The following is an 18624-nucleotide window of genomic DNA, read 5'->3' on the forward strand; positions in this document are numbered from 1 at the left end:
ATGATAAAATCTATGATAATAAAACTTTCATTTAAATTTGGGATGCTTTGAAGGGAAAAGGAAGAAAGAGTATTAGAGAAAAAGATCACGTTGAACAGACCTCTCTCCCTCCCTTCCTTCTTTCCTCTCTAACTTCCCAGATTTCCATATCACACCAATTTTGGAGATTTCTACATAAGGTAACATTAGATGACTCCTCATCTTTAACCAACCATGAAGCTTTTCCCCTATATTACCCATTATAGTCAGTAAAACAAAGTTCCCCCTTCCCTTAGAAAAAAAGGCAATAATTTTATCAAAAATATTTTATTTACAAAAAAATCAATTATACTATACATCCTATACTGGAAGTACATTGAATAATTGCTAAAATAAATACAGGCAATTAATTCAACTTTTTATAAGAATGAGAGAATTTGACATTTGAATGTTATCAAAGCTTAACTTAGAACATAAATAGTTAAAAAGTCAAAGTCAAGTTTTAGTCTCATTTATTGGCATGGTATGTTTGTTTCCCACAAGCTCTCTGATCCGTGAGAGTCTGAGTTTAAGAATCTTATGTACCTTTTGTAATCTGAAGGTAGAATGTGCAGCTTTTTCTTAGGCAGGATAGATATAACATAGATGTCTACATGGAAAGGAAGCAGAAGGGCAGGAAGCCCACATTTTAACATTTCTCTACACGTCTCTGCTTCAGAACAAGGCTTTGAAATTATTCATGCATTCTGATGATGCTTTGTAACACAGGTCTACACAGCACCAGCTATAAGGCAAGATTGAATGTTTACAAAGTCAAATTGGATAATTGAGGTCCCATAGTAAGTAAAGTTCAGAGCACCTGGTTCATCCAGTTTTCTATGTGCCAATTCTTGACATACTTACTTAACCTTGATATCATTTCCACTGTGTAGACATCTTTGTGGAGGCCAAGAATAAGAGAGATAAAGCAATTATCTGTATAATTCAGGATTTTAAAAAATCCCTAGAAAGTAAAGGAGAACACTTAGAGCTTAAAACTGTCAATTTTGACTCTTTATCTTTATTATAATTTAACCAACTCACCCATGTAAACAACATATTAATAGGTAAAGTAAACTATCAAGCTAAACAAAATGACTGGTGAAAACAGGTGAAATGTGTTCAACATAGAGATAGATGGGCTTCAGTGAATTCTTGCCACAGAACAAAACTTAAGATGAACTGCATTGTATTTATCCGAATTATACAGATAATTTTTCTATTTCCCACTTTACTCGGTCTGGGAAAACACTACCAGAATCTCCAAAGATCATCCATGTTTTTTCCAGTGCTGGGTGCCCAGTGTTTTCTTTTCAGGACTAGCATTCTCTTTTTTCCAACTTATGAAAAAATTGCACTTTTCTACCACTTTGGCCTTGATTTTCCTTTTGCACATACATAAGTATGTATTTTTAGTCCCAAATTGTGACAGGTACATTGGTTTTTTCAAAAAGAAATGAAAATTAAAAATTAAAACACTGAAAGTTTAAATATTTTTTCACAGAAATACACTATTCCATTTTAAAAGGTAGAGAGAGAGAGAGAAACAATTTATTCTTTCTATTATGAAAATCAGTCAACCAAGCTTCACATTTTGGGCAGGATTTTTAAGTATGATTTTTTCAGAATCTTTTTTATTTAAAAAAAAAAGGAAGAACAGGTGTATTTTCGCAGAGAAGTAAAATATAGAGTATGCAAAATTTGTTTTAAAAATTGACATACAAAATTTTAAAACACAGTACAATTATATCAAAATACAGCACAGCCAACGGCCTTTATAATTTCCTTTGGCATTTCATTTGGTAGAGTTATAGAGAAAAATCCCTCCTTAAAAACTAGCTATCATAACCGTTCATAAGTTAGGCTGTATAGGTTGAAAGAACTTTTCCTTGAGTTTCCAAAATCCTTTTCTTCATTGATAACCCACATAAAGCATGGCTAGTGAGGTATTTAGGGCAAAATACTGTCAGGCGGATGCACAGTAGGGAAAAAGTGCATAAACAAAGAATTCCTCCCATTTTCATAGAAATAACAGATTAAATCTGAGTTTCTTCTTGTTGATGTATTGTTTTACTTTGGCAAAATCAAAATAAACCCATAGAAATGTCTTTGTTCAAGTCCCAGCAGCAGTGATATGTCTCCTGTGGTGGCATTATCTGATGCCACAATACTGTACAGCCCCTCGAGGAACTAAGGTGTTGTGTGTGACTGCAAACGCCAATCAATGTTAGATCATACATCAAGCACCATGTCATACTGTTGTCCCTTCTTCCGCCGGCCACACTTATTGATGAGGACCACATACAGCGTCAAAAGCATGACCCAGTAGCATGCATAGAGCAACGTTCCAACAATTAGAACTGTCTGTTTGGATTCTGAAAATGGCTTTTTAGATTCCTTATAAATGGTGAAAATGACACCACCCAGCAGAATTGTAAACCAAACTGATACTGGAATGAGTCCTATGAAATTAACAACAATGGTTTTCCTTCCAGAAGTGCCCCACCCAGCTTTGTTTATTGTTGCAATTGCAAACATCTTGGCCGGAAGTAAACTTGACATGTACAGCACTGAGTAGAGAGACATAAAGACCATGACGATATTTCCTCTAAGGCAACTGGCAAAAGATGATTTTATGAGACCTACTAGCTGGACAGTTAACAAGAAGAGGAGGATGTTCCAGATTTTACCCCGGTAGAAGAGCTGGATTACTGTGGCAATGAGAAAGAAGGGGAAGAATCCAGTGATAACCGCTTCATAGGTCATCCACAAGTGATGTTTATGAAACCACATTGCATTGTACAGCCACTCTCGGAAGTAGGACTTGCTCCAACGGGTCTGCTGGTTTAACCACCGGAGATATTCTATAGGGGTTTCAGTAAGGCACTTGGATCGAGCTGTGTATTTTGTTGCGTAGCCCAGACTCAGCACTCGGTTTGTCAGATGCCTATCATCACCAAAACTACACTGGTTGCCCATAAATTCCTGATTGTACCAGTCTTCCACAAACTCATGCAGCAAGGAGTTCCTGTACATTCCAAGAGGTCCACTAATGCACTGGACACACCCAAAATAAGACTGGCAGGCCCTTTCTATATTAAAAGCCATCCAGTATCTCACACTGCTGAGGAAGGAGATCCAGGAGTCGTACTTGTTTAAAATCTGCAAGAAGGGGGGAAAAAAAGGTAAGCTTTACCTGAAAATACCAGCAAAACCTACATCATCCTCACATTCCTAGCTGTAGTGAGATTTGTTATTTTATCTCCATATTTTGAATTGCTTTATCTTTCTGTCATCATATTTTGTTTCTTTTCTCTGGTCCTGTATTACTAGATGTATTTGATAAGTCTGATGTGTGTTTTAGTGTGTGTGTGTGTGATTGGAATTCTACAATGGTATGTATTTTTTCCTAGTTCATCATTCTCTCTCCATTTTTTTGCTGTGTTTTTTATACTTAGTCTTGCTTTTGTGCTATAATGTCGAGATTGTTTAGGCTTTAGTTCTTAGTCCATGAATTCTTTCCCATGCACTTTTTCCTTTCATCTAAGATTTGAAGATTTTTAAGTCCAAGTCCCTTCAGCTCAGTTGAGTATCAACTTGTCCATTCCCTAGTTGTTAAATTTCCTTCTCCTCTCTTTGTACTTGTTTTGGCAATGCCAGTGACAAAAGAGCTTGCTCTGGCTTCCCTGCAAAATTAAAATCCTGTAATGATGCTTTACATAAAGATCATTGAAAATTGTGAACTTCTTCTTGGAGATATTTCTAAATGATCTCCTCTATCTAGACTTTGTTGAGTTATCTTCTGGATTTTGCATGCTACCTTTTTATTGCCAGACTATTTCTCTGTCTTTCTAATGCAATTTATTTGCCCTCACTACCAACATGTGTACACAAAATGGGCTGTACAGCAATACAATAACTAAACTTTGAAGCTAACTTCCTATATCTTCTCACTTTTTGTGAAAATCTAAACTCATGTTTCATGGGACTCTTATGTTAATCTTTACATATTTTCACATACTCATTCTTCCATCCTATATACTTCAAATTACTTTTGTTAATATTTGTTTCATTAACTATTTCTCCATTGATTAAAAAAATGGGATTATCCATATTTGAAAGCCGACTTACTGTTCTTTTGCTTTCCTTACCAGTATAAATTTGAGTTGTCATTTCTCTTTTCTTCCTTTGTTTTCTATTTTGGATTCTTTGGTCAATCACATATTGAGCAGATTTTAAATATATAGTAAAAGGTACATCACCTATTCTCTACCATACTTTCATTTCTTTACTCTTATAACTAAATTCCAACATCATAGTTTAGTACACTGAATACCGTTATATGTTTCATCTAACTAATCATCTATTATAAACATGGATTATACCTCAGAACAAAGCAAAGAAATACTGAATTATCCCAATAGAGGTGGGAAATGAGATATATTCTAATATACCTCTACTACCAACAAAAATACTTGGCACAGAGTTGGTGTGTAATCAGTAGTCAACGAATCAATGAGTAAAAGTACTATGCAATGTGTTAGGCAACAACTAAAAAAAATGAAGCCATATGTACCTGGACATCTCCCCCCACACCTCCCACCATGGGATCTTCTTCTAAAACTTTCACCATCTCCACAGATGAAGCAGGATCAAGCATGGTATCTGAATCACAAACCTGAAAGTAAAAAAGAAGAAAATTATTTAAAGAAAAGGAAGAACCATGAGCACAATCCTTACACTCAATTGTACATACATTCTGTGATATCCTTCTGTCATTGTCATAGGGCATCAGGAAGCAAGAATACATAGATATCAGAGGACAGGGAGATCATGGCAGATTACCAACAGCAAGCTGCTTATTTAAGTTAATGACATTGCTGGATAGAACAGCTAAAAGGATGTGCTAGGTGTGTCTTGTAGGATGATGAGTTTTGGCAATGGAAATCTCATGATTTAGGTAACACCTGAATCCTGGAAGAATGACATATTTGTCTTTTCCTTTGCTTTGGATAAGGCTTTTAAGAGCAATTCTCCTATAGATGATTGGTGGTTCTGAAACAAGACATAATTTGGGGAATATTAAGTGTTCATCTAGCCCTTTGGATTTAAAAGCAGTTGTAAGTCACCTTAAGCTATTCCGGAAATACCAATTGCTGTTCCTAAAAACAACCTTTTTTGGGTGCCAACAAAAGCAATTCTGAAGCCAAACCAACTACAACTTACTTCAAGAAAATTATCTGGATTGGTGCTATGATGTAGTTAAGTTAAACCTCCACCTGTGGTGCCAGCATCTCATGTAGGTGGCAGTTTGTGTACCCGCTGCTCCTCTTCTGATTCAGCTCCCTGCTGATGGCCTGGAAAGGCAGTGGTAGATGGCCCAAGTGCTTGGGCCCCTGCACCCATGTGGGAAACCCAGAGGAGGCTCCTGGCCCCTGGCTTTGTATCCACCCAGCTCTGGCCATTGCAGCCATATGGAGAGTGGACCAACAAATGGAGGACCCTTCTCTCTGTCTTTCCCTTTGTCTGTAGCTCTGTATCTCAAATAAATAAATAAATCTTTTAAAATTATTGAAATTAGTCTATACCCTGTGTATTCCTGATAGATATTTCTATGGGAGATCAAATGGAGCAGAGTTATAAATATAGTTACTTTTCATTCTAGCCCCTGATTTTTGATCCATGGAATTATTAAACAAAAGACTAAAGCAGATGATAAAAACCAAATATCATATGTATAATCATGAAGTTGTTACGGAGAATAAGACTTATATCTGCGGAGAAGCAGACTTCTTTTGTTCGCAGGTATTAGAATTGTTCAATTCCAGACAACATCTAAATGGGCCCATCCTTTCTCTGCAAAGTCTATGCCACTTCAGAAGGTATGGCGAATGCCTACTCTTTAAGAAAAGCCCACCCTCAGATGAAAAAGGCAACTGCTACCTACTGCACCTTCAATGCTGAGTCAGATTAAATCAATCCTCTTCCCTCAGTAAGGAAAAGAGTGAGACAGCTCGTAGATGCCAGGTAAGTAATACCTTTGGGTGGAACTCCCATCCCATGATAAGGAAAAAAATGTCCCCATACTACTTCTGATGAATGCAGCAAGACCAGAGCAGATATAACTGTACCAGAATTAACACATAATTAACTAGTTTGACAAATCCATCTAGTTAGTGAATGCTAGAACTAGCAGAGACTGGGTATTACCTGCAGTTTCCACTATTCTGCCATCAAGCCCAGCTATATTGGTTGAACTGAATCAAGAAATAGCCTATTTATTTATATCAAAAGTAACTACCTCAACAGTTCTCCAAAACACTATGTAAAAATAGTTAGAACTTGACTTACCAGTTTTTAACGCAAAGCAAACAAAAACTAATCAATTTGTAGAAGCATAAATCTCAGAGTTGAAGTGCACTTTAGATACACATAGAATGAATACTTTGCACCATTAGCTAAGGAATCTCAATATTTTTCAAAAGATATTTGTCTCAATTTCAGTAATAGCCTTTTATTTCTGAGAAATTTCTATTTTAAGAATGCTGGTGAAAATAGCAATTTTAATGCACTGGTGGAACTTATAACTTAAAGAGACTATGGAGCACCCAGTCATAAAAAGTAAATTTATCAACTACCACCACTCCCCACCTTCAGTTCTCTAATTTAATGAATTATAACAATTTGGGGATTAGTTTCTGAATTTTTGATTCTATTGTTTATTTAGAAGTATCCATTTTCTAAATTAAAAAAAATCCATTTTTTTTTTACTTTCTATTGAGTTCAACATAGCTTCTTCTATTTAAGGAAAAAAGAATATAGACAGAAGCTGGACGTTATTATTTCACTGCAGAAAATGGGATTTTACTAATGCTCGTATTTGAATCCAAATATCTCTTGCCTTGGGGGCCTATAAAAATTTATCTAAAAGCAATGTTTTGTGTCTCTCATTCTTTGTCTATCACTGGTTTGTACCTGGTTACAAGTTGGGCAGGAGGCCTGTCATGAGGGTAGAGAAAGGTGAAGGCAAAGTCCAACCCACCTTTAGAATCCAGCATCTTTGGTTCATGGTCACACCCACCTCTATTGACTCAAGCTGGGAAAGGTAAAACCAGAAAGCTAAAAAAAGACTTTTAAAAACAACAGGAAGGGAGCAATCCAGAATTAATGTTCAAATAACTCCCGCCTGCTTGTGAGCACAAGAAAACCAGGGGAACTGCCTCTTTGAAATGACTAAACTTGAACCAGACTTCTGAGGTTGTGCATATTTAAATTGGTCCCTGCCCCTCCCTGTTTCCAACAGCTAACTGCCAGAAATTCTCTGAGAGAGACTGTTTGCATGGGGAGTCTAATTGTGTCACAGGGGAAACTTCTCTGAAATCTCTTGGGAAGAAGTTTGTTGTAGCGGAATTTAAGAGTTTTAAAGCAATTTCTGGATGCTGTTTGGTGGTAGAATGGTATAAGTAGAAAGCTGTGGTCTTTGACAGTGTATGAAAGGTTGTGCACTTCCAGACACAATGACTTTCATTTCTTAAGGTATAAAGGTCAGACCTTTAGCCCTTCTTAAACTCTATACAGTAGGACCAGATTTCTAGTTGTCTCCTCACCAAATAATAACAAATATGTCATTTCATGAATGTTGGCTACTTAGTACTGTGCTAGAATCTGTGAGACATTCACCACTACATGCAGAGCTTAACCCCACATAAGGAAAAACTACCAGATGTGATTTCCATACAGGAAACAAAACAGATCAAAATGGGTTTTTGGCCATAATGAGTCTATCACTGTAATTTGTTGAAGCCATATGACTACTAATTATAAAAATTCTCACCGGGAGATATTGAAATGAAGCAAGGTTATCAACTTTTGAGGAAATGAGTGGAAATGTCAAGACACAGTGACACGGTTAGGAGAGATCAGCCACCTCAGCCTTAACCACAAAATCATCTACTAACAGGCAGAAGACACGCTTCCCTCTTCCAGCCAAGAGTTAACACTCATGTTTTCCTTCTCATCTAAAACAAAGTTTAGTAAATCAAGGCCTACAGGTCATGCCCAGCCTGCCACTTGTCTTGATTTGGACAACAGGCTAAGAATGGTTTTATATGTTTAAATCACTGAAAAAAATCAAAAGAAACATTACATAATGCATGAAAATTATAGGAAATTCAAATTTCATTTTTAATTTTATTTTTATTGACATATTATATATGCATATTTCCGAGGCACAGCGTGATACTTTGACTCATGTATATATTGGGTAACCATCAGCTCAGGGTAGTTACCATTTCAGTGTCCATAAATAAAGTTTTACTGGAATGTGGCCATCCTGGAATGTGGAATGTGTTCATTTACAAATTATCTATGGCTGCTTCCCCACTCCAACAGCAGAGTCCATTAGTTTCAGCAGGAAACTGTGTGGTCCACAAAGCTGAATAGTTACCATCTATCCCATTACAAGAAAAATTTGCCAACTCTGGATTCAAAATAATTCGTTATGGAAAAGGGTTCTGATTTCATAAAATAACAGCAAAATTAAGGCTAAGTATGTTTTAAGCCTCCAATTTTAATTCTGTTAGTTTTTTAGCTGCCCCATTTCCACAGAGTAACTGTATAAAGTACAGAATATTACTAAATTAGATTTTCTTTGGTCGATATTTTGCCTGTTCTAAGAACAAATGTCCACAGGGTCAACAAAGCTAAATTAAAGTTTTCGGATCTATTACTTATAATTTGTTCAACCTTGAACAAGACTTTTAACACCATCACGACACATTAGGTAGACTTCCTATAGAAGCAAAGAAGTTTGTCATTAGTGCACTGTAATAATCCTTAATTTTTTATGCTCTTTCAGTAAATCCATTCCGGCAGGATCATGGCAAACACAATCACAAATAGATGGCTCAACAGATAAACATTGACAGCATTCATCTCCATTCCAGATTAACTCACTGAGGTCAAACAATCCACTTCACAACAATCCAAATAAAAATATCCTTTAGAAATATTGTTTGTTCTACCAAATGCCTTTCAAATTCTAAGCCCCATGTCTAAAATGCCAGATCTCCATCTTTTACTTTTTTATGCTCTTTCCCTTCAGATTGACTAAAGAACATCCCTCTGGCCTCCTGTACCACTTCAAAGGGAACTGAGAACTAATACAGTAAGAAGAACTCTAATTGCTCCAGAGCCTTCAGTGAGGAAACCGGTTGATAATAAATCACAACTCTTTCTGTTGCTGTTATCTTTACCCTCAATCCTTTCTTAACCTTGACCCTTTACCTTAACCCTGACCTTTCATTTTAACCTGGAATCAGGGACATTATTTTACTAGGAAACACAAGATGGGGCCATTCTCCCTGAACCTCTAACAGCACAGAACCAGAGAAAACATGCTTCTGAAAGAAAAGGAGTGAGTTATACGTGACTTTGAAAACAAATCCATCTGGATCTCAGCCCACCATTTACCACTTACATAAACTTGGACTAACTCCTTCGCTTGGAGTCTTTACTTCATCTCCTTAAGCTCCCGTCCCTCTGGTGAAAATTCTGGACAATCATATCTGTCACAGAAGTCTGTTGTAATGGTTAATGAGATAATGCATTCATAGCACTTAACAATGGCTAGGTCATAGTATATGCTCAGTAAATGAAATTCATATATATTAAGAAATGATAAATTAAAACCAGAGGCATAAAGTTAGGATGCAAGTCCCAAGATAGAAATGATCCTTCTTATAATTACTTTAAATAAGGTATGACTCATTCAGAGAGAGGGAAACCAATGCCTCATCCAATACTGAACAAATTTAAGTTAAACAAGTTTAATACTTGAGCCGACAATGCAAAATTCTCAAGAGTAGTGTTTTCTTAAGTAAGGAAAGGAAAAGAAATAATTAGATAGAGAGAATTTTGCAGCTGACTATGATTCATTCGTGACCTGGAATGTACCCTTGTGGTACAATGTGTAAAATCTCATCATGTAGCAAAGGGTGGACCCTGGACCCACTGAAATTACAGAAGTGTTTGTTGCGTCTTGACTTGGCACATCTTCATTAGCACAGAAGTTGCTGCATGTGCTACTACTTAAAACAGGAACATAATATTTGGCTTTTGCAAAGTATATAAATGTAAATAGCAAACTTTTTTTTTTCTCTAGACCCTGAGAATTGCATTGTCCAGTGAAAAGGAGTACAAATGACTGGTAATTTTTATGGAACTAGACTCATGTAGAAAATACAAGAAATCAAAGAATGAGAGCAGACAATAACTTCTTCACAAATAGGATGCTGCAAATAATTTAAAATTTCTCATAGAACCAAAAAATAATAAAAAGCATATAGTGTACAGTCACTAATTATATTACAAGTGATTTCTAGGAATTTATCAATACAGCATGATATTTTATTTTTAAGAAATCTTGATTTTCTGCCTATATGGATTCATGGATAAATGTAATTTCTGTGTAAGCATACATTTCAGTTCATTAGCTCCAGATTAAGAAGCATCTACAAAATGATAAAAACTAAGGATTGTAGAGTTGGACTTTGAAATTAGTGAGGAAAAGCACTCCAGAAGAAAACAAATTCCTCAAAGAAAAGATCAACTTTCTTTTGGGAAAGGTGTTAGGGGGTGGGGAGGGTGCCAGCTTACAGCAATTAGCTTTAAGGCACTGGATCTCAAACCAGCGAAAACCAGCCAAAAGCCTCTACCTTAGAGGTTATCTATGCAGATGGGCTCTCCTTTGTTGCCTTTCTTAAAAGGGATTAGGAAGATATAAGCCTTTCTTTGTAGAATTAATTATCCAAGCAGCTATAAAATAATTTCTATCTCTGTCAACTTATACTCTCTTCCAAACAGTAAAATGAGAAAATGGAGTCATTTGCTTATTCTCCTTTCCTTTTAGGAAACAGTGGAAATGGATAAAAGTCATAAAAGATGCATAGCAAAATTGATCATCCAGCTCAAGAAGTGGCAAACCAAATTTTACCTTTGGTGCCTAAGCCACCCAGGCTTGGAATTCTCATTCTAAAAGAGGAGATCATAAAAGTGCACAATGTCGGCTTTAAGCCAGGGTTTATAATCAAGGACCAGTATTTGAGGAAAGGGCAGTTTAAAAGTGATCATGAGAAACATAATTGCAATGACAAATGAAAAGAAAATTCTGATATTTGTTTTATTTTGATCTCACTCCAGTATGTTGCTAGAAAGAACTAAGATGTCAGAGGGATTAAAACAGTACTGGGTTGTGCATCTTGAGCTGGGAGGGATCTTAGAGATCCTGTTTTATCAGTTTCATCACAGAACCAATTGGGGCCAGCCCACGGCCAGTAGACAGGGTCCAGAATTCAGACTGCCTCATTTCTGTTTCAGTGTGTGCTTAACCTTATCCTACAAAATGAACTATACAAAGAAGCATGCTATTCTCAACACTGGTCTCCAGAAGACTTCAGTTGCTTAGGCTTCCTGTATGTGTACAACAAGAATTAGTCCAACTCCACATACACTCATGGTATGGATTATGACCTATAAAATTTCCATGAATACTGGATTAGTGAACATTGAAAAATGCAATTTCTAATACAAACAGAAGTTTCTCAGGTCTCTGGTCCCCACATTGTCATCTACTAATCAATGCAGAATCCTGTTTCACTTGTGCTTCTGTTTCAATATACCTTATTTAACACATATTGTTGACTCATTTACACTGAACTCATGCCCAACAGGTTGATAGCTTACACCTCAGGCAGACTCACCTCACGAGTCAGAGCACAGCCTTCTCGTGCAGAGGAATGCTAGTGCAACTGCAGCACCACGCTTGGCGGCCTGTAAACAGCTACATCACCAGCAAAGGGCATGAAAGTGTGAAAAACAGAGCACTAACTAGACCATGAGAGGAAAACTGTTTACAGGATAAAAACTGAAGAAAGAAAGCAAAACATCACCTTGTTTGACCTCAGCTGGAACATGAGTATTGGATGACTCAATTCTTTTTGCCATATGCATGTAAATGACCACCGATGTACAGCAAGTATTGATTTGGGGGTGACAGGCAAATTTTACTAGTTAGATAAGTTACATAGAATCATTAAGTAATGAGAGGCAACTGTGCTATTATGAATGCTATATCCTTATTTTTCTCCACTCATGAAAAAACCGGTATACCTAGGATACTGCTAGATTGCACTAAAAATCAAATTACCTCCAATAATCTTCTCTTTTAGAAAAAATGTTCATATTTAGGAGCCGGCATTGAGGCACAGCACTAAAGTTGTGAGGGCAACATCCCATATGGGTGACAGTTTGAATCCTGGCTGTTCCACTTACAATCCAGCTCTCTGCTAATGCACTGGAAAAATCAGTGGAAGATGACCCAAGCACTTGGGCCTCTACCACCTTGAGGGATGTGTGAATGATGCTGCTGGCCCCTTGCTTTGGCCTGGCCCAGCCCCAGCCATTGTAGCCATCTGGGGAGTAAATCAGTGGATGAAAGATCTCTTCTTTCTATCTCTGTCCCTCTGTAACTCTGACTTTCAAATAAATAAATATTAAAAACAAATAAAAATGTTCATATTTATTGTATATTTTCTATCTGGATAATGCATATATCAGTGGTATTTTTTCCCTTTGTTACATAGATTGATCCCACTTAAGTTGTAACACGCATGTTCAATGACAAGAAATATGGGTAAATCAAGTATATAACCTGGATATCAAAAAAGTATTTTGTCTCTTGACAATGCCATATAAAAACAAAATAACATTATACAAAAAATAAATACAATGCAAGACTTTAAAAATGAGAAAAAGATAAAAAGGTACATTGGAAGGTACTCAACTCTTTGTCATGCACTTGTTTTAGGTCATTTTAATTTTGCTTATTGTACCTTTTATATTTTTAAACATGCATATCTTTAGTAAATAAAATGCAAATATAAAAATCATTTTGAAAAAAAGTGAGCAAAATTTGTTGCCCTATGTTAAGATAGACCCATACAGCTGAGAATCTTGTCCTTCTGTGAAAAACAAAATTTCTCTAGAAAACAAACTGATTCTGAATCTTAAAAATCTGCCTTATTCTCCATTTTTTTAATTTTTCACTCCCTTCATCCTCTTTGCTCACTTTCTTACTTTTCTTATGCTGCTTTTCTATCTTCTCTCTCTCTAAAAGCAGCCACCAACATGGTCAGACACATGTACTCCCACACTAGCTTTCCACCAGACTGGAGCTTCACTCAGTGTTCCATATCAGCACTGGCTATTCGAATGGTTACCAGGTCAAGGTCATAGTTGGTAGGGAAAACTAGAGATGAAAGCTAAAAGAGACAGAAGGAGAGGTGGTAACTGATACAGCCTGTTCCACAGGACAGCAGAGGGGCAGACCCAGTGGTGCCCAGGAGCATAGGTAGGAAAAATAACCCTGAGACAGAAAACGAGTTTAGGTATCTTTCAAACAGTGCAAGCAAAAGAGAGTAAAGATGATTTTAAGAGCACTCAGAACCAGTATTTCGATTTTGTCTTCAGCAGGAGGCAAGGTCATCTGTTAGTAGTTAAGCAGGGAGGAGTTTGGATAGGTTGCTGGGAGGGTGGTGAAGATATGAAATAATAGGTCATGAGAGCAACAAGCAAGACATTCAAGATCAAGGGGGAAGAAAGTGCTGATGAGGATTGAGAACCCAGCTGCAATTGGGAATCAGTATTTTTGGCCATCTCTCACCACAGTTAAGCAGTATTCTCCAGTAAGTATGAGAAAAAATCATCAATTTCTTCTACAGCCTCTATTTTCTCTTGAGTATAACCACCTGAATTTTGCTTCTTCCTTCCCCATCCAGCCTGCAAATCAAGTCGGATCACTTGGAATGCTTAGTAGTCAACACCCTTGACTTTCTATGCCTTCTGCTTTGTAGCTCTTGAATCCTTGGTCAGCCAGAATAGAAGATGAGAGTGTGGAGTGGAAAGTTGGAACTTAATGCAATTGCCATTTTGATATGTTAAACATGGATGAACAATGGCAAGATGGAATTACCAGTTCCAAAATGCTAAGAGTTTTTCTCCCTTGTTTGAATGCTTGGAACTGACTGAAAGTCCCAGGAGGCATTAGGACCTAGTTAACAGCAGCTACTCAGGTCAGTCTATCTGCAAGCTTCCACCTGGAGGAAGTTAAGTTTTTAAGCCTGATCAGGGCTCCAGCAAGCCCACTCTAGTTTGTACTATTTTTCCTGGATAGGAACTGTGTAGTTGTCAAGGATACAAACAAAATTCAAAATGAGAATGATGTGAAAAAGGAGTTTGAGAGGAGCAAGTTAAAAAGAAAAAGAAGAAAAAAGAAAAACCCACTCAGTGATACATTGATTAGAAATTACAAAGGTAACCATTGTTTTAACCAGATATAAAGGCAAAATATCAAAATAGATATTTTCTCATTTTAGGCCCAAGACTTCATTATTCATATCTTCTATAAATTCCCCAGACATCCCTTTCTTTAAAAATGTCCTATCATCCTCTCATCCAGGCCCAGTTTGTACCACGTAAATACACCCAGTCCTCAGATTACTGAAAGAATCTTAACTGTGAAAGTTCTACCATTCAAAAATTAGGAGGAAGTTAAAAGAGAAACTCTGTCAGCTTCCTAGATGTGAAGTTAATATGTAGATTGGTATCAATGAAGAAATGTCTCAAAATTCTTCAGAGTAATTTAAATTAATACTATGGTGGCAATTGAAGATGCTATAAATTTTGAGTAAGGATGAGATGACCATGCAATAAACAATATTAATAGCAAAAGCTTTCATTATCTCAACAATACTGTAACTTTTGCTAAGCATTTTAGATATATTATTTGAAATAATTATCTCAAACCACTTATAAAAAAGGTTTATTATACTCAGAAAACTAAAACTCAGGGAGCTGCTCTTGCTCCAGACCAACAAGCAATTAATTTCTGTGATTAGAACCTTAATCAAAGAGCCAGCACTGTGATGCAGTGAGTTAAAGCCCCAGCCTGTAGTGCCAGCATCCCATATGGGCGCTGGTTCGACTCTTGGCTGCTCCACTTCCGATCCAGCTCTCTGCCATGGCCTGGGAAAACAGTAGATCATGGTCCAAGCCCTTGAGGCCTTGCACCCATGTGGGAGACCCAGAAGAAGCTCCAGCCTCCTGGCTTCGGATCGAATGGCTCCAGCCATTGGGACCATCTGGGGAATGAACCAGTGGATGGAAGACCTCTCTCTCTCTTTTTCTCCCTCTCTATATAACTCTGTCTTTCAAATAATCAAAATAAATGTTTATTTAAAAAAATAGAACTTCAGTCAATTGACTCAAAAGCCAATGTCCATTCCCATCTACTAACATTGACACCCACTAGACATGACTTTATGACAATAATGACCCCTGGAGAACAGAATGGGTCTTCTGAAAACTAGGATTTCACTTTTAAGAGGAAATAATGAGTTTTTCCCTGGATTTCTTAAACCAGAATGTTCTCCTTTCTTGATACCATTATGGCAAAAATCTAAAGTATCTGTAGAAAATTAAAACTAGAAAACTCACATGGTCCCTCTTGATGTTCTAAAGAAGAAAACTTCAATGAGTAGTAAGAAAGGAAAAACCCCATGGTGAGCTGTCAGTGAACTAATGAGAGACACAGCCTGTCTAATTTTCATGCAAGCAAACACCATCACAAATGCTTTCAAAGGTCAAGTTGCAATGAGTGAGGTAATGCTGTTTGGAGAGTGAAATAAACATTACTTTGGTTTTGTTCAATTTTTTTCTTTTTCATTTTCCTTTTCTTTTTCTCTCTGAATGTTTAATTCCTTGCTCTTTTAAGTCAAAAATGTTCTCACCACTTCCATTTTGCCCAGTCTCTGTGGAAAACATTTTATAGTCCTCCCTTCAGTCTGCAGATTTTCTCAAGACCCTTCAGCTCAAGCAGACACTATTTTCTTACAAAGCTGGAGATTCTGAGTGTGGAAAATGACGTTGGATTTGACTTGGCAAAACCATGAGGGCAGAGAAGGTAAAGGAGGGGGAGGGAAGGGAAGGCAGGGTCTCCTGTCAAAATAATCTTGATCTCTAACCAATAACACAACACGAGTTAAGCATTTTCATAGATAGTCTTAACAGTTTTACAAGATTTTTTTCTCTCTCTCTTCCAAAATATGCTTTCAACAGTCATGCTGTTTTCAGATGAACTGAAAGAAGTACTGTGTTCAGTAGGGACAAGGATGGGCTATAGCATATGACTGGAGAGATACAAAAGCTGCTTTATTTAAATGTATGTTTGCCCTGGCAGGAATTTGGAGACCTACCTGTACATAATCCACGCTTCGTCCCAGTGCTCTGAAGGCTGTGTACATGACTTCTCTCTTTCCACCCCATTTCTGCATGATGCAAACACTTTTGTTCGACAAGACCAGTTGGGTTACATGTTGTGAGCTTTCTTTATGTGACTCATCAGTCTCCCCAGGCCCCTTTTCATGAAAGTTGTTCTTCCAGATGTAAGTGGCTGATGTTTCCCTGCCCATGACTTCACTGAAGATGTCCATCATGTAAACATCATCTTCTGAGTTCCCATCAATGACCATGACAACTTTAATCCCAGGGTAGGTCAGCCTTTTCACAGATTGTAAACATTTCCTTAAGTAGTCTGGGTCTTCTTGATAGGCAGCGATGCAAAGAGCAACTGTTTTGTTCAACTTAATGGGGGTTTCTAGGGATTTTTTCATTTTTCGGTGCTCCAAAAAGGCAAACAGGCTTTGGATGATGAGGTGTGATGCTAAAAAGGCACCATACAGTCCAAAAGAGAAATAGTAATTATCCGTTTGGATAAACTGGTATCCAACAATATAAGCAGCTGTGATTCCCAGAAGGAGAGAGACTCCAAACAGTGTGGTTCCAATTATTCTCAGGATACATATAAACCTCTCACAATGCATCTGTAACAGAATCAAATGATATTCCTGGTTAACCACTCTTGTGCCACACTTGTTATATAAATGGCATCCTGGGCAGAGCTTTGGGCTAGAAACTTCGGGGAAGCATTTAGGAGTGATAATATTAAGTTTCTCACATCACTTACCACTTACCATGTGCTGTCTACATTAATTTCTTCATCTGCAAAGTAGGGATAAGCACAGCCTTCCAGCACAGTTCAGAGGGCTATTTCAAGGATCATGATATGTCAGTAGAGGGTACTATTGAACCCTATAATGTATTTTTTAAAAAACCTGGATGCTTTGTTGTTAGTACGTTAGAGCATTTGTCTAAGGCTGCATTCTCTGTATGTGATCACAGCTAGGCATAGAACCTACATTTCCTAAATCCCAGAGTAATCTTTCTTCTATGGTGTTTTACCTTCCTTCCTCAATACTGACCAGAGAAAAATCCACAGGAGATTCTACTAAATCTCTTACACTTAATTTCATCTCATCTCTATTGCAAATCTCTCCATTTATGTTCCTTCCATGTGCCGGCTGAAGTTGAATTGCAGGATATTGGGTTCCAGGACTAACTCAGCAATTAACTGTACGATGATAAGTGAGTGACTTTACCTTTCTGAGCTTTAAGTTTTTTAACTGGTTAGGTGAAAGAACTTGAGTACTGATTACTTCCAAAGTCCTCACTGATATTAAAAATTTTCTATGCATAGGTATACTATACAGGTATCTGTCCAAGCCCCTGTCATTCTTAATTGTAGTCCTGTGTTCAGACATCTGTCTCTTCTATCCTCCATCACTGGATGTTTAGATCTTGGGGACCAGGAACTTTTTTGGAACATAATAATCACATAAGAATTTCTTTGGAAATAATTAATAAGTTAGAAATGACAATATGTTAAAATTTGACAGGTGAGTTTCCATGCTATTAAAAGCATTAGACCTGAAACAACTTGCAACTCTTAACAACCAGTTTTGCCCTCATACTCGAATGTCTGTCTCTGGAATAAAAGTTTAAATAAATCAAAAATAGAAGAACTATTTTTCTGTTTTTCTTAAATTATTTTCAATGCTGAATATTGAAAGATCACTTGGTAGACCTTTTTTAATTTTATTTTTTTCCCTTGAAATTTTATTTTTCTCCTCTTCCAAGAATAATATCATCAGGGACATAACTGGTAAAAACACAATATTCCCACATACGGTCATTCATATCAACTTGGGAATTTTGTTTTATTTACATATAATTGATACTAAATCTTTTTCTTAATTCAACTAATTTTGAAAGCTGAATAACTTTAACCTAAATGGAAACTTAGGCCAAGCAATCATCTCTGCAAACCATCTTACTTGATACTCTGTTTATATTTTCCTAATCCACATCAAAACTTAAAACTGAATGTCCACATAAAACCTATGATTGGTGGTGGTGGTGGTGAATGGCCATATGGCCCCACTTGCTCAGCTCCAGGGGGTATTGTTCACACATTCACATTCACATTCTGTGCCCTGTAACCACCGACTGAGGTGGTCCTGAGGGAATGTGCACTGTACTTCTGAGTCACTTTAATGTGGCTGCTCCTTTCTGAGCACAGACTACATGGTACAGCCATGGCATTTCAGCCTTGGGAAACCTGCACAGCCCTACTTTCAGTAGAGTCTTTGAAGA

The 18624-nt window shown here is 37.1% G+C and overlaps 1 protein-coding gene across 2 annotated transcripts in view; it reads right to left on the reverse strand.

Annotated features, from left to right (window-relative positions):
• Positions 1 to 290: 290 nt before the first annotated feature.
• HAS2 (hyaluronan synthase 2) overlaps positions 291 to 18624 on the reverse strand; it is a 29192-nt gene continuing 10858 nt past the window's right edge. Inside the window, exons 2-4 of one of the 2 annotated variants that reach the window (XM_008255640.5) lie at positions 16329 to 16955; positions 4595 to 4696; positions 291 to 3180 (exon numbers count right to left, since the gene is read on the reverse strand). In XM_008255640.5, the coding sequence (XP_008253862.1) occupies positions 2251 to 3180; positions 4595 to 4696; positions 16329 to 16955 (1659 nt within the window). In that variant the 3' untranslated portion in view covers positions 291 to 2250. Of the gene's footprint in view, positions 3181 to 4594; positions 4697 to 16328; positions 16956 to 18624 lie in introns of those variants that run through there. The other variant, NM_001082010.1, reaches the window with a different exon arrangement.

Source organism: Oryctolagus cuniculus, chromosome 6 (assembly GCF_051225735.1).
Source record: "Oryctolagus cuniculus isolate XC-2025 breed Fujian yellow rabbit chromosome 6, ASM5122573v1, whole genome shotgun sequence".
In the NCBI taxonomy this organism is placed as follows: Eukaryota; Metazoa; Chordata; class Mammalia; order Lagomorpha; family Leporidae; genus Oryctolagus; species Oryctolagus cuniculus.